The sequence below is a fragment of the Cyprinodon tularosa genome, unplaced genomic scaffold (genome assembly GCF_016077235.1).
Source record: "Cyprinodon tularosa strain WSP-4 unplaced genomic scaffold, ASM1607723v1 ctg280, whole genome shotgun sequence".
Classification (NCBI taxonomy): domain Eukaryota; kingdom Metazoa; phylum Chordata; class Actinopteri; order Cyprinodontiformes; family Cyprinodontidae; genus Cyprinodon; species Cyprinodon tularosa.
In genome coordinates this window covers 663,384-685,938 of record NW_024038986.1, presented here as the reverse complement: position 1 = coordinate 685,938, position 22,555 = coordinate 663,384, and the positions used below count along the sequence as shown (strand labels likewise).

Genomic DNA, 22,555 nt, shown 5'->3' with positions numbered 1-22,555 from the left:
AATACCTGTGCGATAACCTGTTTCTTTATATATTTTTATATATATTTCTTGCCCTAGTTATATATATATATATATATATATATATATATATAAATACCCTGTGCAATAACCCCAATAATCCCACTAAATACGAGACTTAAGCTGTCACATATATATACACATATATACATACATATATATCTATATATATATATCTATATATATATATATATAGATATATATACATACATACACATATTACACACATATATATATCATTACATACATATATATATACACATATGTGTATATATGTTCTTCTTTTTAACCATTTGAGCCGATATAACCAGTGGATTTCTTGACTGCGAAATCAATAAAGTCAATCAATCAATAATTGATCAATCACAATAAAAAGGTTTCACCTCTTATATATAAAAAGTTACTGCCTTTGTAAATATTTGTTTATACTATTTGAAAAAAAAAATAGTATAATATTTAACTTTTATGCTTAATGCAGTACATACTACACAGAAATATGATAAAATATTAAATATTAAGGGCAGGATGTAATTTTAATGGAGCTCTTCCATGCGGCCCTCTGACCGTCACGCATGCGCAGAAGAGTCCTTCCCCGCTACATTCGCGCTTATCAGCCAGGTAGGCGTGTCCCGCTGCTGCCATTGGCCAATCATCATTCCTCTTCCTTTTTCTATAGATACCACCCTGCCTCTGAATAATGATAATAATGACCAAGATGGCTACTTCAAAATCTTCTCTGTAGTAGCTAAACACCAGTTTCATGGAAATACTCAAACTTGCGATTTATTTATGTTTAAGAACCTCGTAGGCGGCGGGGCAGAGCCACGGAAAATACTACATGGATTAAAGCGGGGGAGAAGGGACTAAAGTCGCTGTGTGGCCCCGGAGGAGTCATTCCGAAGAAGCTAACTAGCTAGCAGCACCCGTCGAGACTCTCCGGCTCTCTCCCAGCAGCTGCCGCTCCCTCCCCCGGTCCGTGTGCCCGCTCACCGGAGTAGCAGAGCGCCAAATGGCAGAGCCGAGGAAAGTGCCGTTCGTGACCATCTCTTCCTTCAGCGCCCCGCCGCCGCCGCCCCAGCAGCAGACCCCGGAGCCCAACAAGAAGCGCCGCCTTGAGGACGAGGCCGCCGACATCACTTTGGGGAAAGATGGAGGTGGAGGTGTAGCGGCGGCCGGGTCAGGAGGTTCCGGAGCGGCGTTTGGCAACACGAAGGGAGGCGACACCGACGGCGGGCAAACGAAGCCCACCGTCCGCCTCAACCTGACGCTGAGCGAGCCGAACGAGAGGAGCTCATCCGAGTTCAACTACGGCGAGCTGGTCCAGCCAACTGCTGCTCAGGTTAGACACCACAGACACGCGTGACTGTGGACACCATGATGGCAACAAGGGCATAGATACAGCCAGCTCTACTTTACTGTCAATTTGATAAAAAGAACAAATACACAAAAGCTTTTTATCTAGTTAAATGACAATAAAAAGATTCATAACGTTGGTAATAACTTAGATCAGCTTTATAAGAAAACAATTTCAGCCAGATTGGGAGATAAACAAAGCCTGTCGAGATGCCCTCATTGAACTGTCTTTTCACACAGCTTCCTTTAATGTCCTCAGCAGGTCTTTAGTGGCGATTTTATATCCAGAACTAAAGCTTTGGGGCAGATTCTGATGTTTTGAGGCTGTGTTGCACGATCTGCACGTTGGATATGTGTTTGGAGAGGGGGGGCTGAAAGCCCTGGCCTGTGCTTTGGATCATTGTCCATGTCTGCAGGGTTTTAATTCCTTTATTTTAGAAAACAACTGGAAATCCACTCCTCTGCTTCTAATGATGAATAAAGCTGATTAAGTGCATCAGTTCTACAAAAAAAAGTATTTTATATTATTTTGCCCCTAAATTAGATCCTAATCTTATCCTTATTAGTTTAATTTGTTGTTTACAACTCAAAAAGTTATATAATCTCAATTCTGAATTGAGAGTAAAAATAAACAATTATTAACTTGGCAGCGATGAATGAAGTCTTAAGAAGGGAACTCTAAAGGGGTGGAGAGGTTAAAAGCATTGTGACAAAACAAAACAAGATCCTGCCTAGGGCTGCAACTAAAAACATGCATACAGCTTACAACAGTGAATAATAATAATAATAATTTAACTTTATTGATCTTACATTGGAGAAATTTAGCTCTGCATTTAACCCATCTCCTGAATAAGCAGCTTATAACAGTGCAATGAAATAAATATTGCCATTTATAAAGTGCAGCAGTGATCAAGAATGTAAACTGAAGTAAAAAAGGAAAACCAGTTTAAAGTCATGGTGCGAAAGGCATTGTTATGGAAAGGTTCAGTGCATTGCAAAATAGATGAATAAATATGGTGAAAAATGCAGTAAAACATTATTTAGAATGAAATCAGTGCAGGCAGGGGGGGCTGAAAACCCTGGCCTGTGCTTTGGATCATTGTTCCTGGCTGCAGAATTTTATTGGTTTATTTCAGGAAAAAAACTGTCACCTATTGGAAACCACTCCTCTGCTTCTAATGATGAATAAAACTGATTAATTGCATCAGTTCTACAAAAAAAAAAAAAAAAAAAAATTTATATTTTGCCCCTAAATTGGATCCTAATCTTATCCTTTTCAGTTTGATTTGTGGTTTATACAACTTTTTGGAGCAACACAAAATGGTCTATAATTTTCAATTTTGAGTAAAAATAAACAATTATGAACTTACCAGCGATGAATATCATGAAGTCTTAAGAAGGGAACTCTAAAGGGGTGGAGAGGTTGAAAGCAACTAACTATTATTTTGAAAATCAATTAATCTGTCGATTATGTTTTTCAATTAATAATCGGACAACCAAAGGTTCCTTAAGGAATATTTTTTTTACTAAATTAAACAGGTGAAACTAAAATGTTTCTAGCTGAGAAGTTCTGGTTTGAACATATTGACAGATGAAAAAGCTTTTTTTATTTTAAATGCAAAATGTTTACTAATAATTTTTTCACAATTTTGATTTATTTATTGCTCTAAGTGGGTCGATCTGTCAGCTAAAGGCATGTTTTACAGTCTCTACACTCCATTTAACAATAAATTACTAAAATAGTTGATGATTATTTCAATAATAGATTAATGATGATTAATCCGATTAATTGTTTTAGCAATAATCCCAACCCTTTGAGCGCCACTTACTGTCATCTCCAGACAATGCATACCAACCGATCTTCCAGTTTCTGAGGCTGACAAACATGCTTTCCTACTTGGTCCAGTTTAACCTCCACAGCTTGGGTCATAGCTTGAATCACAGCGTGCCAAAAGCAGTTTTCACGTGTTTTGTTAAACTGCAGTAAATATTTTAGACTTAGATGGGAACCTTGCACTTTCAGTGGAATCTGGTACCAGGAAATCAGACTGAAAATGTTTAAGGAGGATGAAGGATCCATTCCAAAGTCTGTCATTATTCCCATATCTGGCTTAGCGTTCCCTAATAGCAGCAGATCAGCTCAATTTTTATTTGAAGCTCTTAGACAAACTTTATTGTCATCTACAAAACAAAGTTTCGATGCATACAGCTTACAACAGTGAATATTAATAATAACTGAACTTTATTGATCTTACATTAGAGAAATTTAGCTCTGCATTTAACCCATCCCCTCAATGAGCAGCTTATAACAGTGAAATAAAATAAATATTACCATTTATAAAGTGCAGCAGTGATCAAGGATGTAAACCGTAATAAAAAGGAAAACCAGTTTAAAGTCATGTGCGAAAGGCATTGATATGGAAAGGTTCAGTGCATTGCAAAATAGATAAATAAATAGAACATTGGCTATGATGAAATCAGCGCAGATTCACTCGAGGAATAATGAACATTTGTTTTTTTGTTTGTTTACATTTAAAAAAAAGTTTTAATTTTGTAAATCCACGCTTCTTCATCCGGCTATTCTCTACTCTTCGTATTCACAGGTATAAGAGTTTGAACTTAAAAACCAAGATGAGCTTTTTCCACGTGAAATCATGTGACACTAAAGTTTTCGACCAGGATTCTTTTGCTCATGTTGCACAATCACAAGCTTCCTGGTAGGGTTGTCACGATACTAAACTTTTCAACTCGATACCGATACTAAGGAAAATATTCTATACTCGATACCATTTTCGATACCACAAGGATAAAAACAAAGACTCCAAAATTCAACAGAAATATTTTCATTAATAAATAAAATACAATAAATAAACACAATAAAGCTTGTATGCTGTGCATAATATAAGCTTGATAAAAAACTTATAAAATTCAAATGAAGTGTTCCTTCCTTGGCTATGCTTTGCACACATAACAATGACGCTAGCCAAACCAGTTAAGAAACAAAAATAATTCTCAGCAGCTGCACCTCTTACAAAAAAAAAGTCTGAAACTGAAAAGAGCACAGAATTATTCATTCACACAGTGTTCTGAAAGCGCATTGTCCTCTATTCTGCACTTTAGATGAACGACTGCTTAGGTGCCACTGGTGACGGCACTGTATCGATACTTTTAAAATCGAGTATTGTATCCGGATACAACATTTCCGTATCGATACTTTTTTGAGTTTCGATACTTTTGACAACCCTACTTCCTGGCCTGTTTTTTACTCTGTTAATAGATAATTATTCAGTTTCAGTTCAGATGTATCTTGTATCAAATGGGCTCTATCACTTTTACAGATGTTGACGTTTACAAACAAAATACAAATGCTCAGTATTATTTTTTTTTTTCAGGTAAAGCCTGCAGGTTCAACTGTACCTAAAGGCCTCACTCCCCCCCTGGACCCCAGCGACCCTTTTGCTGACGACGAGAAGGAGAGGCGGGAGGTGGAAGAGCTCGCCAGGAAATTTGAGAGCAAATATGTGAGCAGTTTTGAAATTAATATGTATTTTTTTTGTATAAATTTAAGTTTTTTGCCTTAAATCGGTGAAATCCATTGATTTGACTTGCTAAACATGTTTTCTTAAACAAATGCAAATATTCAAAGAGTACATGGAAAGGGTTGGAGCTGGACTCAGACAGATTTGTTTACTTTTTGCTTTAGCTATCCTGAAACATTCAAACATTTTGGGTGTTCTGTGAATCCACTGAGACTAACTTCTCCCTTTTTTACCTCATTAAAATCCTTCTAGTTTAATTTATGTAGTTTTCTATCTGAACTGGATTCCTTTTCCCATCGTTCTTAGGGTTTGGAAGGTCAGCTTTCGTATTTAATTTAAACTAATTTCCCCCCTAAAAACAAAACAAAAACAAATTTAAAATGAGATAATTTGTCTGATTTTCTTTAAATTGTTTTAATGATCTTGAATGTGCTTCACTTTTCTATAACAAACTAGAAATGTATTAAAAACACACAGACAAAAACACATTTATAGCCTTTATTTATTTATTTTTTTTACATTTTCTGATGTATCTGTTTTAGGGAGGCGCCACTAAAAAGAAGAAAAAGGATCGGATGCAGGATCTCATTGACATCGGCTATGGTTACGATGAAACGGACCCCTTTATAGACAATTCAGAAGCTGTAAGTCATTTATTTTTTTCTTAAAAAGTTCCTAAAAAATGAAATCATCTCTCATGTGTGATGAGTTAAGCCTGACGGTTCGGTGCTCAGCCCAGCTGAGCTCTGTGCATTTAGATCTATTTATTGATATGGCTGAAACACTCACACATCAAACCTACGTGATTTATGACACTTTATAACTATGTTGTAGAATACATCTAATTTTCTATTCAGTTTATTGATCTTTTGATGTGTTTCATGGAATTGTTTAGAAAACACAAGGAAATCTTATTGAAAAAGTCCTGTTTTTATATGCAGGAGTAGGAATACCATGGAAATGAGCATGTTTATTAGACAAGAATTTGTTTAAGTTGGGAACCAAAAAATTTTTTTGAAAGTTTTGGATACTTGCGGCACATCTGTGCCAAAAATTACAGGTCTTCCTGCGATACTGTTCACTGAAACCTTTGTAGAACAAAATTCTTTAACCGATTCATTAAAATTTGCTGCGGTCATCGTCAAGATGTGCTTCTATACATTCTGAGGCTTCATCCAGTTTCGCAGTTTTCATGATGTTTTGCAGAATTTATCTTCGTTCTGGTTCATCACCTATAAATAAGAAATTAGGACACTTAAATCCGTGATTTATTTTTTTTCCTTTTTCCTTTAGTATGATGAGCTGGTGCCAGCCTCTCTCACCACAAAACACGGAGGCTTCTACATCAACACGGGCACTCTGCAGTTCAGGGCAGCGTCTGACTCTGAAGGGGAAAACACAAACACAGAGGATCATCGCTTCAAGGTTATTTTTTTTCTTCTCAAAATGTTTCCCAGCATGAATTCAACCTCTTGCTAAAATGCAAAAAAAAAAGCCAAATGCCGTAGCATTTAGTAAACCCTGATCCTTTCCTTTCTTACAGAAGATGAAGGACGGGGAAGAGCGAGTGATTAAGAAGCGACGGAAAAAGCAAGATGGTGGATTATTGGAGGAGAAGAAACCCAAGAAGAATAAAGTGCCGAAGCCTGGGTGAGGTTCTTGAATGTGACCTATTGCGTGGGTTTTTACAGCCTGCTGCAGAGGGGCTTAACTATTGCGCTTTTTTAACCATGTTGAACTTTTTGCCTTACATATTAAAGAAAATGGTAAGATAATAGATGCATGGTAGAGGCAGAATCATGCTGTGGGGATAATTCTCTTGGTAAGATACAGGGAGGTCGAATACTAACGAAGGAAATGGAGCAAAATATTTTTTCCCCCTGAGATTGGTCTGTATTTAACTGTTCCCACAGCACTACGCTACCACTGCCATGTCTCACTGTGGGGATTCCATGTGCCCCCTTTATAAAGTTCTGTTAGTTTTTAAATTTTTTTTATTTATTTCTGGTTTGTTGTGGCAGCGTTTTGGCTCTGAACGTTCTCCGGCCAGAGAAAAAGAAGAGGAAGAAGCTGATGAAGGATTCGCTGCACCTGGCCAACATGCTGCGCCGCTTCACCAGGGAGAAGGAGGAGATGCGCAAGAAGAACCTGGCGGCCGCAGCCTCTCTGCCGCGACCCAACACCAAAGTGCCCGGCGCCAACAGCGCGGTTGTCAGCGCCCACCCGAAAGCCCCCGTCAGCGGCGCCGACTGCGGCATCACGGACCTGACCGAGGACCAAGCCGTCATGTCGCTCCTGGGCTCCGCCAACAACGACATCCTGCAGGACATGATGGGGGACCTGGACTTCGGGATGCTGGACTCGCCTCAGCCTTGCAGCCCCTCGCAGGGGGAGAACGGGTCGTTTGGGTCGGGTCAGAAAACGGGTCGATTGTTGCAGGGCAACATGATGACCCCTCCTCCTCCTCTTCCCTGCGGGCTGCCAGGTCCGCTCTCAAAGCGGATCGAGGACTTGAGAGCGGTATGGAACAAAAATAAAAAGGAATTCCCTTCAGATATCAATTTCTGCTGCTTTTATGGTCTCCTCTAATCGACGCTTCCTCCCCCAGGCGTCCCGTCAGTTTGACGAGGAAGGCAGGAAGAAGTTCTTCACGCTGGATATGAACAACATCCTTCTAGAGTCGGTATCATTCATCCCATCTGTGTCTGCTGTGAAAGATTAAAAGCGAGCTGAATGATAACGTGTGCTTGTGTCTCTGTACGGCAGCATCGAGTTGCAGGTTCAGGAGCAGCCTGCAGAGGTGCGCTCGGCCGTCTACTCTCACCTGGAGGCCTTTGTGCCCTGCAATAAAGAAGCTCTGCTCAAACGCCTTAAAAAGCTCAGCCTCAACGTGCAGGTGGGTGTTCCTGTGTTAGCTTCCAGTTAGCTCCCATATCTGAATGTTTCTGTAGCGGACTATATATAGCATCAGTCTGCTGGCCTGGATAGGCCCCACACAGCTTCTGACATCTCTTATCTCTCGCCCAGGACGACCGGCTTAAAGCGCCCCTTCTGAAGCTGAAACTAGCCGTGTGCAGCGTGATGCCGGAGCAGATCGCTCGCTACAACATGGACTGCATCGCCAAAGTGGCAAAGTAAGGGAAAACTGCTCTTGTTGTTTTTCTCTAAATCTAGATGAATCCGATATGTTTTTTTAGAGCTGCTTGTTGGTTCTCACAGGCAGCAGTCTGAGGAAGGAGACAAAAACGGGTCAGAAGACGACGATGAGGAGAAACCCGGGAAAAGGGTGATGGGGCCCCGGAAAAAGTTCATCTGGGATGACAAACTCAGGTCTGTTTGGACAGTTTACACCCATTAAATTGTTCTTCTGACGCGTTCCACCAAAAATCTTATTTCATTTAGAAAAGACTCGTAATCATGAGGGGGAGGGAACGCTTTGAGAATGCACCAACCTATATCTTTACCTAATAAAATGAGGCTCACTTTATTTATTAGGTAACAATAAATAAAGTCAGCATTTCTAATAATCTATGTTTGATAGAAAGCGTTTCATAGCTCAATTAATTCTCATCTAAAAGTTAAAAGATTGTCATCTGTCTTTTTCCCACTCCTTGATGATTTTTTAAAATAAAAGTGACAGAGTAACTTTCAAAAACTACCTTTTATTTCAACCCTCCTCTCTGGGAGGAGTACTTCATTTAATGAAAATGTAATTCTAGCTGGGAAAATGCTGTTGAACAAAGAAAATGCAACAAATAAAATGTTTGCAGCGAACGGTGTTACAAACTAAGTCAGTTTTTTCAGTTATAAGAACACATCTAAGAACAGAAAGGGATGAACTGATGTCACCCTGAGCTACGGAAGCCCAAGTAGGACATTGGTGGGGAAAGAAAATCCTGATTTTACAAAAAATAATCTTCATAAACAGAAAATTCTATTAATTGATAACATTGATTAATCTCTTGGTCCATCATGAAAGTTAAGAATAAAAAAAAAAAATCTGATTTGGTTGAAAAAGAAAATTAAAGATTAGATCTTAAAGCTATATGCCCGATCTCATGGAGAGATGTAATGCGGCAGCTTTCTGCTGGGATCTATACATGTGTTTACAGTGAAATGATCAAAAATAATAGATTTATCTGTTTTAAGGCTCATCAGCGTATCAGCTGACAGGCGGTGACTGTGCAGTAATACAGGTGCTGGTCATAAAATTAGAATATCATGAAAAAGTAGATTGATTTCAGTAATTCCATTTAAAAAGTGAAACTTGTATATTATATTCATACATTACATACAAACTCATATATTTCAGATGTTTATTTGGTTTAATTTTGATGATTACAAATGACAACAAATGAAAATCTCAAATTCATCATATCAGAAAATTAGAATATTGTGAAAAGGTTCAAAATTGATGGCCCCTGGTGCCACACTCTAATCAGCTAATTAACTCAAACCACCTGCAAAAGCCTTTAAATGGTCTTTCAGTCTAGTTCTATAGGCTACACAATCATGGGGAAGACTGCTGACTTGACAGTTGTCCAAAAGACGACCATCGACACCTTGCACAAGGAGGGCAAGACACAAAAGGCCATCGCTAAAGAGGCTGGCTGTTCACAGAGCTCAGTGTCCAAGCACATTAATAGAGAGGCGAAGGGAAGGAAAAGATGTGGTCGAAAAAAGTGTACAAGCAAGAGAGATAACCGCACCCTGGAGAGGATTGTGAAACAAAACCCATTCAAAAATGTGGGGGAGATTCACAAAGAGTGGACTGCAGCTGGAGTGAGTGCTTCAAGAACCACCACACACAGACGTATGAAAGACATGGGTTTCTGCTGTCGCATTCCTTGTGTCAAGCCACTCTTGAACCACAGACAGCGTCAGAAGCGTCTTGCCTGGGCTAAAGAGAAACAGGACTGGACTGCTGGTGAGTGGTCCAAAGTCATGTTCTCTGATGAAAGTAAATTTTGCATTTCCTTTGGAAATCAAGGTCCCAGAGTCTGGAGGAAAAGAAGAGAGGCACTTCATCCACGTTGCTTGAAGTCCAGTGTAAAGTTTCCACAGTCAGTGATGGTTTGGGGTGCCATGTCATCTGCTGGTGTTGGTCCATTGTGTTTTCTGAGGTCCAGGGTCAACGCAGCCACATACCAGGAAGTTTTAGAGCACTTCATGCTTCCTGCAGCTGACCAACTTTTTGGAGATGCAGATTTCATTTTCCAACAGGACTTGGCACCTGCACACAGTGCCAAAGCTACCAGTACCATGGTATCCCTGTTCTTAATTGGCCAGCAAACTCTCCTGACCTTAACCCCATAGAAAATCTATGGGGTATTGTGAAGAAGAAGATGCAATACACCAGACCCAACAATTCAGAAGAGCTAAAAGCCACTATTAGAGCAACCTGGGCTATCATAACACCTGAGCAGTGCCACAGACTGATCGACTCCATGCCACGCCGCATTGCTGCAATAATACAGGCCAAAGGAGGCCCAACTAAATACTGAGTGCTGTACATGCTCATACTTTTCATGTTCATACTTTTCAGTTGGCCAACATTTCTATAAATCCTTTGTTTTTATTGGTCTTCAGTAATATTCTAATTTTCTGATATGATGAATTTGAGATTTTCATTTGTTGTCATTTGTAATCATCAAAATTAAACAAAATAAACATCTGAAATATATGAGTTTGTATGTAATGTATGAATATAATATACAAGTTTCACTTTTTAAATGGAATTACTGAAATCAATCTACTTTTTCATGATATTCTAATTTTATGACCAGCACCTGTATGCTACCAAACCAAAGTTAAAACGGTTCTAATTTTCAACATTGCCTTTTGACATTATTTAGCAGATTCATTTCCTCATTCCTATTCATCTTCCACTTCCCTAGAAAGAGAAATGCATTTTAATCACACTGCAGGCGTCAGAGATCAGGGCTGCTTCTCATGCTGTCTTCCTCCAGGCAAAACAATACAGCATTTATCCACTGGATGGCGCCAAAGCCAACCAAAACTGAAAGTCCTTTAGAAGCGCTTTAATGCTGATCGTTGTTACTTTTATCTTAAATCAGTATAATGCCCCTCACCATGTTACATACAATGTTGTAATGTATAAATAATTTTGTTTTAAAAATTAAAAGATATTCAGAATGTAGGAAAAACTCTAGAAGCCGTCATGCATTGAGTCGGTCTGTTCTAGGGCTGCAACAACGAATCAATAAAATCGATAAAAATCGACTTTTAAAAGCGTTGGCAACGAATTTCATCATCGATTAGTTGTGTCGTGCGATTAATGCGTCATCCGCCGCCGCCGTCATCACATCCACTTGACTGAAACGGGGGAAGAAAAAAAAATGCGGCAGCGCCGCAGGTGCAGTGTTGCCAACTCAGCTACTTTTCAGACCCCTTCAGCGACTATTTTTCAAAAAAAGCGACTGGCGACAAATCTGGCGACTTTTTACGGTGCCACTGGCGGCTTTTGGAGACTCTTACATGAAAGCATGTATCGTTCCTACTCTGCCGTGGGGCGCCTCCCCCCATCCCAACCCCGTTCTCCCGCAGGAGTCCCTCTCAGCGCTGCAGTCAGAGCCGCAGGATGTTTACCCTCAGCGTCCAGACTGCAAATGAAGCGTGCATGCGCCGGGATTGATGGCGCAAATTTATCAAAATAATTAAAATAGCCTGCGCTTTGTAAAGTGAAAAAAGTCGTAACATGCAACTTTTGTCAAAACAAATGAACATGGCACGGAAGCACCATGTTTTTTTGGTGTTTGTTTAGTGGGGAAATGTACCGTTAGTTTCTCAGGTAGCTCATCTGATGCTTTCCTTACCTTGTTAGTAGGTTATAGACAGTGATAAGGTTGGCTACTTATTTTACTTTTAATTTCATTTGAATTAGCTTAAGCAGCGTTTATATTTTCTTTATAAATAAATTAACTTGCAAATTATGAGGGCAAGGCTTTTAAAGTTTAAATCTTCTGGCGAAGATAAAGTAAAGAAGATCCTGCAATTTATGGAAGTAAAGCAGAATAAAATCCAGCAAGATCAGTAATATGTCAATTAATTATATGCCACATTCCCATGTAAATATCTGTCTTTGGAGGATGTGTTTTTTAGCACCCCTAGTTCTCTCATTTTGATTCCAAATACAATTTATAATTTGAATCACAGGGCTATTTTTATCTCTATGGTTCAGTATTTTCTCAAGTAGCAACTTTAACTGCTATACTTTCCTGTCTTAAAAGGCAGAACTCTTCTAGTCTAAAAAAAAACTCATTTGTGGAAATGGGGGGACCTATTGTTTGAACCCCTTAGGGGCTTTTAAAAACAAAAATGTCTTTTTTTGCACTTTATGAAACAAAGTACACTATATTTTGTGGATGTACAGCTACATTTCTCATGTAAGTTTGCGTAGTTTTAACACAAACATTTATTTTTCATATTGCACCAGTACAGTTAATGAGCAACCTGTACTTGTGTGCTTGTTTGTTCTGTCTAAAATGTTTATTTTGGAATAAAGAGGTTAATATAAAAAATATTTTTTGTCCGATTAATCGAAAAAATAATCGGCCGATTAATCGATTTTTAAAATAATCGTTAGTTGCAGCCCTAGTCTGTTCCAATACAAATATGCTTTAATCCTTTATTCTGACTTTAATCTCAGAATTCTTCTTTTTTCTCACAATTCTGACTCAGAATTCTGACTTTAATCTCAGAATTCTGACTTTAATCTCTGAATTCTGACTTTAATCTCTGAATTCTGACTTTAATCTCAGAATTCTGACTTTAATCTCTGAATTCTGACTTTAATCTCAGAATTCTGACTTTAATCTCTGAATTCTGACGTTAATCTCAGAATTCTGACTTTAATCTCTGAATTCTGACTTTAATTTCTGAATTCTGACAGCTAACAAGAATGTTAGCATCAGCCATGTCTGTTTTAGAGACTAAACTAGCTCTCTTGTCTTAATCACCTTCTGTTCTTCCATTAATGAAAAAGCGTCACCCCTAAGGGACCCTTAGGCACGTTAAAAGTTGCCTAATTTTGTCATTTTCCACCAATGTGTTACTGGCCCTCCCAAAGAACTCACATCTTTGTCAGTAAAGCTGAGTGCTCCCACATCTCTTCCTTCTATTAAAATCCAAAATTCTGAGATTAAAGTCAGAACTCTGAGGGAAAAAAGTCAGCATTCTGACTTTTTCCCATATTAAACTGAAATAATATTTAAAAATCAGTTAACCTGTTTTTATTTTTTCAGTGGCCCTAATCCTCTTCCGTACAATAGACATCCCAGGTTTAAAGTTTAAAGGGCGTAGATTCCAAGGTTTGGGGTCGTGACCCCACCTGCAGTCTTTAGATCCACAACATGAATTGAACTAAACAATATTTATGCTAAAGTGCTTAAAAGATATGGAAGCATAGCTTTAAACTAAACAAAACCAACTTCTTTGGTCGTTGATATTTGTAAAACCGTCACAGCTGGGGTTAACTGATGGCGAATATATTTGTGCGCTTGCCTGATAGTTTGGGTCATGAGTCGACTCTGGTTCCATTCTGTGGGTCAGAAACTGAAAGTTTTAGGAGCCTCTTATTTATGGGAAACACGTGGAAGAAGGAGCTCTGCTCAGAGGAGACTTTTTGGCTGCAATATAAAATGTAAGGAAATCCAATGCTGGGCATCACCTTACAGCCTCACTCTGAAGCATGTTGGTGGCAGGATCATGCTGTGAGGTTTTCTTTTTTAAACCAGAGCCGTACTGAGCTGCTGGATGTGATCCTGTAATGATGATTTATGATGGTAGTCCAACAAAGCAGCTGTTAAATTACACTGAAAAGTATTTTTCCCCCTGAAGTTTTAAGAGTGTTCGTATGTGTGTGGTTTCTAGGTCATTGCTGTGTAACTTGGTGCAAGTGAAGCTGGGCTTCTATGAGCTGGAGGGCAAGAACTCGCTGTCCCTAGAAGACTACCTCAAAGCCTTCATGGAGACGGATGTGAAGCCTCTCTGGCCGAAGGGCTGGATGCAAGCCAGGTGTGTGGAGTGTGCTCAGACCCTCGAGGTCACGCGGCGCCAGCGCCCCCTACAGGCTGCGAATTTCATCCACCAGTTAATCCACTGTTTGGATTTCTGTTTCTAGAATGCTGTTCAAAGAGAGCATCATGGTTCACGGTCATCTAACCGGCTTTACGTGAGAGATCCGTTTCTTTTATGAATAACCATTTTATGCAATTCATCCTTTTTTGTAACATGCTCTGCATTTCGTTGTGTTTTCAGAGCAAAGAAAAAGATGGTTCCAACCCCGAAAGCCAAGCCAAAGGTAAACTTCACCCTTTTTTCTCTTTAAGTTTGCCACTTTTTCTCACATTCACAATTTGCAACTTATTTAAAGCTACAGTGTGTAATAATTACAGGGATATACAGTCAGAAATGTAATATATTATACATAACTATGTTATTTATCATCATGCACGAGCTCAGCCTCTTAACCTTAATATTTGCGTTGCCTTAGAATTCGTTATTTATAATTACATAGGAGCGGGTCTCGCAGCCATGGAGGCAGACATCTTTGCGCTACGGCAAGCGCAGAGGCAACAAACTAGCGATTGCGAGATCGCCAAAACGTCACAACGATGTAGAAAAAATAACGGGTATATTTATTATCTTAAGTCTACATGAAATCTATACCCTACACAGACTAATGAAATACTATCTGTAAAATGATCTATGTAAACAAACCTCATCACTTGAGAAGGTAGGTGATGCGGACGTCGTGGAAGACATTTTGTCCCGTAAAGCTCGCCGTACTGTTGGGGGGGAGAGGCGGTGGGGGGGAGATGTTCATGTTGCTGCAGTCTGCAGTCTGACCGCTAGATGTCGCTAAAAGTTACACACTGTAGCTTTAATAGGAATTTTAGGAAGACATTTATGGCCTTTTTATAGGATTCTACAGAAAACACAAACCTAAATGTCAAGGGCTTTATAAAAACACAAAAGCTGGGAATTAACTCAAATGTCATTCTTTTATAAAAAAAAACAAAAAAAAAACATTCAAAACAAGTTGGATGCAAGATAATTCACCATCAAATCTGGCTTATTATCAGGGTTCCTGCAGATCCTTAAAAATTCTTAAAAGGCATTGCATTCTTCAATATAAAAATAAGGCCTTAATTGGTATTAGAATGCCTTAAATCAGTCTTTCATAAGTCTAAAATTGCCACCAAGTCATAAATAGGATTTTATTTTTGTAGATCATATCAAAAATGAAAATAATTCACAATAATTTTTTGGCATTTAACAAACGGCTTAGCTGTAAACATTATTAGTTCCATCCTGAAAGCAGAAGCAATAAAAATAATGTCTCAAACAGACCTTGGGGTGATGCGCCTATAACTTTTTATCTGGACAGCGTGGGGAAGTGTAAATTCAATGAAAATTGGCTTTCCAGCCAACAGTTTTCTGCATTGCCAAGAACAGTTCCAGGTCATTTTTATGAGGAATGGCGTACTTTGAGCAAGAAGTCATTCAAGCTCGGCAGGATGGGAATCAAAGCTGTGGAGTCAGACGTGAAGAGTGGAAAATAAAGCGCCAAAATCGAGTTACAGAGAAGCAGCAGCTATTTCCCAGTTCTGTTCCACTATTGACTCTGCGAAGCCTCTACAGCTATATCTGATGTCCATAAATGCACCAGTAGCAGCAAATCTCCAGATAATGTTTGGTGGTTCGTCTGCAATGAAAACAGAGCTATTATAGACTTAGATTAGGGATCAAAACAAAGTTTGTGAATTCCATTCATTAGTTGTTAAAAATATATCTGTTATTAGTGTGTTTTTAGCTTTCATCCTATATGGAAAGTTTTTCAAAACGGTAAACATTTCTAATGGGCCAGAAAGTAATGGTTTATGTTAAAATAAGCATCAGCTTAAAGGAATAGTACACCCAAAACATGATTAGCCTTCATTTTCTACTCACCCCCATGCTGAACAACACTCTGGAGTACTTTTTTGATATCTCAAATGCATCTGGAGATCTGGGAGGCTTCTTGCTGTCTGCTGACATTCAAATAATGGAGGTCTATGGTGACCGAGACAGAAAGGTCCATAAAAGTCCACAAAAAACGTGTCAATATTCCTCCATACTGCTCGTCCAATGTATTCCAAGTGTCCTGAGTGGGTAGCATCCAGAATTTACTCAAAACGAAGTCATTTAGAATGTTTTTCGAGCATAAACAGTAGTGTATAGGATTTCCTGAAAGCGCGCACCTGCGCGATCACGACGCTACGGAAGCCGGCAGACCAAACCAGATGAAAGTGCGCATTCAGCGTCTGCTCTGCTGATAATGCAAGCTTAGAAGAAGAAATGTGCTGTTTACCTGTGCAAAGAAAGAAACAACGAAAGAAAAATGTCTGAGGACTTCAGTGTTGAGGAAGAGCATGAGTTCTTTGCCGAGCTGAATGCGCTGGTTTGGTCTGCCGGCTTCCGTAGACTCGTGAACTCGCTTTTAGGAAATCCTATACACTACTGTTTATGTTCTAAAAACATTCTAATGACATTCTAAATGACAGCTGTGGCTACAATGTAGCTTGTCACCATCAGTGTGTGAGTGTGTGTATGAATGTAGTGTAAAGCGCTCTGGTCAAGTCTCCTGACTTGAATAAAGGCGCTATATAAGTACATTTACCAATTTAAAAAAGGGGGGAAAAAAGATTTAGAAGTCTGAATTCTGAGATTCTTGAGGAAAAAAAGTCCGAATTCTGTAATTAAAGTGGTTATGGATAAATGGATGGAGTTTAAAAAAGTGAGAAAAAGAGATTTAACTTCATAAAGTGTTAATTGTAGTTGAACATCAGTGATTCCCAGAGGAAAAAAACATAACATTGTTGTAGCTCTGCCTGTTTTACAGAATAAAATTCAGTGGTTGGAAAAGCATCATTTTTAAAAAGGCTTATTTTTAACAAACATAAATCTGCAAAGTATAACCTGTATAGAGGTAGTGGCAACAAGTTATTAAAAGTGACTGAATGCTACAACTAAACATTGATGCCTTTCAAAATGTCTCCCTCAAGAAGCCTCCATGCGAAACGCATGAACTGTAAATTACTCGCTAAGGAAAATCTAGAGACGCCACAGTTATTACCATCAGTGTTAAATCATTTTCTAACCGTTGTATTTCTACTTTATGGTAAAACACAGTTTATATTTAGCTTCAAGTTAAACTTTTTTGTTTTTATACATTTTTATAAATTTGGCGGCGCCCTGCCCCTGCATTAGAGTACTCTCTGGAAAATGGGTCCAAACTCGTTTGTGAACCAGAATAAAGCGCCAGACCTGCCTTCAAAGCCCTGCAGGTTTATTTGCAGAAAAATAGGATTTTTACAAATTATTGAAACAAAAATGAAAAATGTTTATGTTTTAAAAACAGAAATTAAGATTCATCCAATGTGACAAAATAGGCAGAAGCTCATCTAATATTTAGAAGAAGCCTGACGGCCTGCTGTGTTCTTACAGGAAGTAACGTGGGTTCAGCGCCCCACCCCTTCAGTGGGGGCCACACCGTCCCCCGCTGCCCAGGTTGCCAAGCGACCTCCTCACTCGCCGCCAGGGACCATATGCCTGGACTCCCTCGACGAGGCTCCCTCCCTGGACTCCATCTCTCAGGCCCTGGCCATCCTCGGCAACGCGGCCAAGGGTTTGGCTCAGGGGGACACTCCGCCTTCGCCGGAGCGACCCAAGACCTCCAGCAACGCCCCCAGCCTGCACGCCTCGCCGCTCCTCCAGACGCAGAAGAAGAACCCCGTCAGTACTCCCAGCTCCAGCACACCTCACTACATCTCTACCTCTTCATCGCCCTCCCCCTCCCTGTCCCGGCCCGCCGCGTCCTCTCTGACCTCCGTGAGGGTGGAGGGGGCGGGGCTTGTTAAGGGCACGCCGCAGCAGAACAGACACACGGTTCTGAACACTCAGAGACCTTTAAGCGTGGGCGTGAGCAAAGCAAACATGCCCGTTTCAGTTTCTCCGCCGAAACCACGTCCTCCCCCCACCGCATCTCCGCTAGTGGCCCCGGGACCGAAGGCGGGGGTCTCCGTCTCCCCCTCCGGCCTCCTCAAAGGCAGCAATAATAAATCCACCAGTGGGGACACCATCATCATCACTTCAACGTCGTCTCGGCCGCACACCCTCACGACGCCATCGCTCATCAAAACCTTCCAGACGTCCCGCCTGCCCCAGATCAAACCCCCCACCTCCCTCCCGCAGACCCAGCCTCAGCCGCAGTCTAACTTCATCACCCCCATGCACGCCACCCTCACCAAGTCAACCCACAGCAGCATCCCACCCATCGTCAAGCTCACCCCCCGTGCCCCCACCCCCGCCGCCCCCTCCTCCACGTCCTCGGCCTCCGTCCCTCAGAACCCTCGCTCTCAGGCAGCGCCCGCCGTACACCAGTACACTCCCAAAACCCAGGCCAGCTTCCGGCCGCCGTTCTCAGGTGCTTCAGGGGGAGTCGCCAAGTCGGGTCAGGGCAGCTACACTCCTCAAAGCGGCCAGAAGACCCCCGGTGTCATCAGCGCCACCAACACCAGCCTTATAAACACCTCATCTATGAGCAAGCATTCAGGAAGCAGTGCCTCCATGGCAGCAGCCTCAGCGACCCCGGGCCAGCGTCAGCGCGCAGTGGGCGGGGCACCTCAGGGGGCCAAGCCAGTGGTGTCTGTCCCGCTGTCCTCGGTCTCCTCTCAGCTACCGCAGGTAAGCATCAGCGGGGGTCCGAACTGCCCCGATGTTTGATCCAGATCAGGGAATTTAAACCCTTTTTTTTCTCGCTCAGGTTTCCACGACAGGAAACGCCGGTCTCCTTGGCTCCGCCTCCTCCCTTCCCCTGGGCTTCGGGATGCTGGGGGGCCTGGTGCCCGTATCGCTGCCGTTCCAGTTCTCCCCCATGCTGAACCTGTCCCAGCTGGGCAGCGGACCCTCCAACACGGCGACCAGCAGCTCGGCGGCCAGCAGCAGCGCCGCCTTCTCCACCTTAACCCAGAGTGAGTGGAAGGAAAAAAGAGGCGGAGCGTTTCTGTTTGTCTGAGTCCCCCTTCTGTTTGATGTTTGTCGGCATCATTTGTTTGATCACCATATCGTTTGTCTGAACGTAATTAATGTTTTTCTATTTCATTTTGTTCATCTCCCTCATCCTCTCTTTCCTCCCCTACCTTCCACCCTGATATCTGCCTGTTTCCTCCCTCCTCCTCCTTCTCCTCTGTATTGTTGGCATCTTTCTCCTCCCCTCCTCGTCGCCCTGTCCTGTCTCCTCAGATCTGTATAAGAGTCTCCAGTCAGGGTCTCAGGTTGCTCTGCCTCCTCACTTGCAGCTCGCTTTCTCAGGTAAAATCTGACCCCTCCTGTTCCTCCAAGCCTGCTCCACCTCCTCTCCTCCTCAGCCTGTTCTCTTTAAGTGTCTGCTGTTCGGTTTTTCCGGCTGTCTGGTTCTGTTCTCATCTGTCGGTGGCAGCATGTCTCGGTGGAGTTGATTTGATTTCTGTTTTGATGTGTAAAACACCCTTAATCTACATTATAAATATCCAAACTTTAATTTGAATGTTTGTTTTTCTGTTGCTATAAATTCATGGCCCCTTTCAGAGTTTCTTTGAAATAAATGTCCGAACGAACTATCTGGATCTTGGCATCAAACAAAAGGTTGATACAGGGAGAAGCAACAATGCCCACTGTAATGTACAGTGGAGGATCTGTGATGCTGTGGGCCTGTTTGCTCTGTTTCCAGGAATGTTTTTTTGTGAGTAAAATGACATCTTGAAATCTTTGCTATAGCAAAAGATTTAAGGTAGGGCGGGGTCATTAATCACCTTTTTGTTTATGAAGGTTTCAAGTTTTGGCAAATTTTAGATCTAATTTAGTCCAGAAGTAATTTTGTTCATGTAAACGTATCTAGTGACATCACTTCCTTCTGAGGTCTCATTACCACCGACTGCTGACATTTAGTTGGTTATATTTACATTGCTGTGAAACCCGATTATTTAACAATCAGATTTCATTGCTTTAATTTTGTTGCCCTTTAAATTTACCTTATTAAAGGCGACTTTAAAAGCAAAAATTCTTTTTTTTTTTTTTTATGAAATTCAAGTGAGGAAGGGAATCGATTGAACAGATTCGGTAGGAAAATATCAGGTAATTAATTCCAAACAAAAGTTAAAAACAATTCACTGGACTTTGTTTCCAAGTTTGAAGACATTTCGTTTTCTATGCAGGAAGCTTTTTCAATTTAAAATGTCAAAAATGGTGTTGAGTTCAAGATTTTATAGAGTGGACCAAAGCAAAGACTTGTTTTGGCTTAGAAATCATGTAAATGGAACCTGACGTGCGGGTCGCCTCACCTCGTCAGCCAGGCCAACAATCCCCTTTAATGACGCTCCTTTCAGAGACATAGACGGGTTTGGGGTATTACAGGCTAACAAAACGACCCCCAGTCCAAAGCGGCAGACCCACTCATAAGGTTCATTTTGCATGTTTTCTGAGCCAAAACAAGGCTTTGCTTTGGTCCACTCTATAAAACCTTGAGCTCATTTTATTTCTGACATTTAGAATTTAAAAATCTTCCTGGATGGGAAGCAAAATGTCTTCAAACTTGTAAACAAAGTCCAGTGGATTGTTTTTTTTTTGTTTAGTGATCTGGATGACTGAGAATCTTCACCAACATAATAGATAAGTCCTCTTGTCCAGCCCTATTTATTCTCTGTTTTAAAGACTTATTTCTTCATTTTCTTCTTTCTTTCCTCTAGTTCTCTTTCCCTTCCTCTCTTGAGTCTTTTCTTTTTTTTCTCCTACCTTTTCATTTTCCCTCTTGACTTTCCTTGATCAATCTTTATCTTGTCTTCTTCCCATATTGTTTCCTTTCTTTCTTACCTCTGTTCTTATTTCTTTCTCTCTTTCAGCCTTGTGTAACATTAGAGCTGGACAATCATGCAGTATCCATATATATATCAAAATCATTTAATTCAGTATTGGGGACTTTTACACAAATTTTAGATTTTTCAATATAGTCTATGAATACAGCAATTTCTTTTGCAGTTTTGTGTTTTTAAAAGTAAAGCTTTTAGAACTTCATATTACATCAAATATCTTGTCAGTCTTTCAGGCTATTTTTTAATTTCATATCTAAGATATGTTATGCTGACAAAATTTAAGGAATATTGTGATCAAAGTTTTTATCTTCTTTCCTTTTGTAGAAGATCAAGGATTTTTGTGTTTGTCTTTTAAAGGGAAAAAACTAATTGAGAGTTTTGTATTTTCAGGAAGGTTGTTATTTAACTAAAGGAGAGGAAATCCAGATATTGACCTGATCCAATTCTTAAATGTTTTACCAGAAAAAAAAAAAAACAATCTGTCTTCCATGATCATCTCAGTTCCTTCCTAGATCTAAACACTATAGAACATCTGGGATGAGGAGAGAAACCAGGACTGACAGACGATAAATTTTTTTCTGTCCACTTTTCAAATCAAGCTGATTTTTACAGGAAGTTTCTCCCAGATTTTATTTAAATTTTTTTTTTTGCCACCATGCACCATTCTCTGACAGAGAGGCAGGCCCGCAGCATCACAGTGCCTCCACTTTACAAATGGCATGAGGTGCTTTTCCCAAATATCACCTCTTCTTAGAAGCATGTGTTTATTTTCGGTACCAGCAACAACAAACAAAAAAATCACTTATTAGAGATAAAAAGCATTTAAAAAAATACCCAGATGAAAGGTTTGGTGTTTAGGGGAAAGAGGAGTTGATCGATCCTTAGGTCTGAGTGTTTGCATCACACGCTGTGCTTCAGCTTTTGTTCTTTTCTCCCCCAGATGTCGGTCAGAGCCAGGGAGGCGACACTAAGAGGAAGACTCTATGATCCGAGTGGACTTGGTCACCCGTCTAATAATGCAAAGGAGGGGAGGGGCAGATCTGGAATAGATCATGTTTAATAAGGGTCTGGAATCCAGTAGGCTTCACCTCAGCAAATCTTAGAATCACATTTTTAAGACTATTTTATAACTCTTTTTTTAGAGCTGGCAGATAGTTTGTCAATGTTTACAAAACCGACCTTTAACACTGTGGACGGGGAGTAATGAATGGGTTGAGTGTAGACATGTCTGGACTGTGTGCCTTTTGGACGTCTCCCACTCTGATGCATGGTCAGTTTGTCTACTCGGTGCTGTTTTTGGTTATAATAATGTAATTATCACTGAAATCTGTAAGAATTGTAAACTGCAAAATGAATTTGAGCTTTTTTTTTTTAAAGAGATGTACATGTTTTTAAATGTACTTGAATAATTTGAGGGATTGTTTCTGTATAGACCGTGAGTTGAAAGAAAATCCTAATGATGCTATCATTAAATATTTCTGCCAAAGGTTTGACAACCTGGCTTAATAGCACAGCAGACGCTGTCATGGTGCATTCAAGTACACCTTGTAAATGTAAAAATGTATTTTGAAATGCTCTTTGAAATAGTAAAAGTTTTTTTTTTTTTACTTGTTTTTTCTAGTGTCTATAAAATATGCATGCTACCGGTAATCTTTCTGGATCCTAAAGCTTGAGATTAATAATCTCAATGGCAGCTTAACAGACCTTTTTCCTCCTAACTGACATTTAAGGAGT

The 22,555-nt window shown here is 40.3% G+C and overlaps 1 protein-coding gene across 2 annotated transcripts; it reads left to right on the top strand.

Annotated features, from left to right (window-relative positions):
* Positions 1–691: 691 nt before the first annotated feature.
* Positions 692–22,428, top strand: ubn2b (ubinuclein 2b). 2 transcript variants are annotated; one of them, XM_038290453.1, is made up of 17 exons: positions 692–1,357; positions 4,764–4,892; positions 5,453–5,554; positions 6,204–6,335; positions 6,457–6,560; positions 6,932–7,430; positions 7,519–7,589; positions 7,677–7,806; positions 7,938–8,044; positions 8,130–8,240; positions 13,803–13,946; positions 14,053–14,103; positions 14,190–14,232; positions 17,421–18,659; positions 18,739–18,946; positions 19,218–19,286; positions 21,762–22,428. In XM_038290453.1, exons 1-17 carry the CDS (start codon positions 1,028–1,030, stop codon positions 21,806–21,808), a joined length of 3,516 nt encoding a protein of 1,171 aa, XP_038146381.1. In that variant the 5' UTR covers positions 692–1,027; the 3' UTR covers positions 21,809–22,428. The 2 variants fall into 2 exon arrangements, with proteins under 2 accessions (XP_038146381.1, XP_038146380.1); XM_038290452.1 differs by having other exon boundaries at positions 6,454–6,560.
* Positions 22,429–22,555: the final 127 nt, after the last annotated feature.

Coding starts and splice junctions, on each gene's coding strand:
- ubn2b (XM_038290452.1), top strand. CDS start 1,028: ATGGCAGAGCCGAGGAAAGTGCCGTTCGTGACCATCTCTTCCTTCAGC. Junction 4,893..5,452: donor GGAAATTTGAGAGCAAATAT/GTGAGCAGTTTT, acceptor TATCTGTTTTAG/GGAGGCGCCACTAAAAAGAA. Junction 18,947..19,217: donor CTTCTCCACCTTAACCCAGA/GTGAGTGGAAGG, acceptor CTGTCTCCTCAG/ATCTGTATAAGAGTCTCCAG.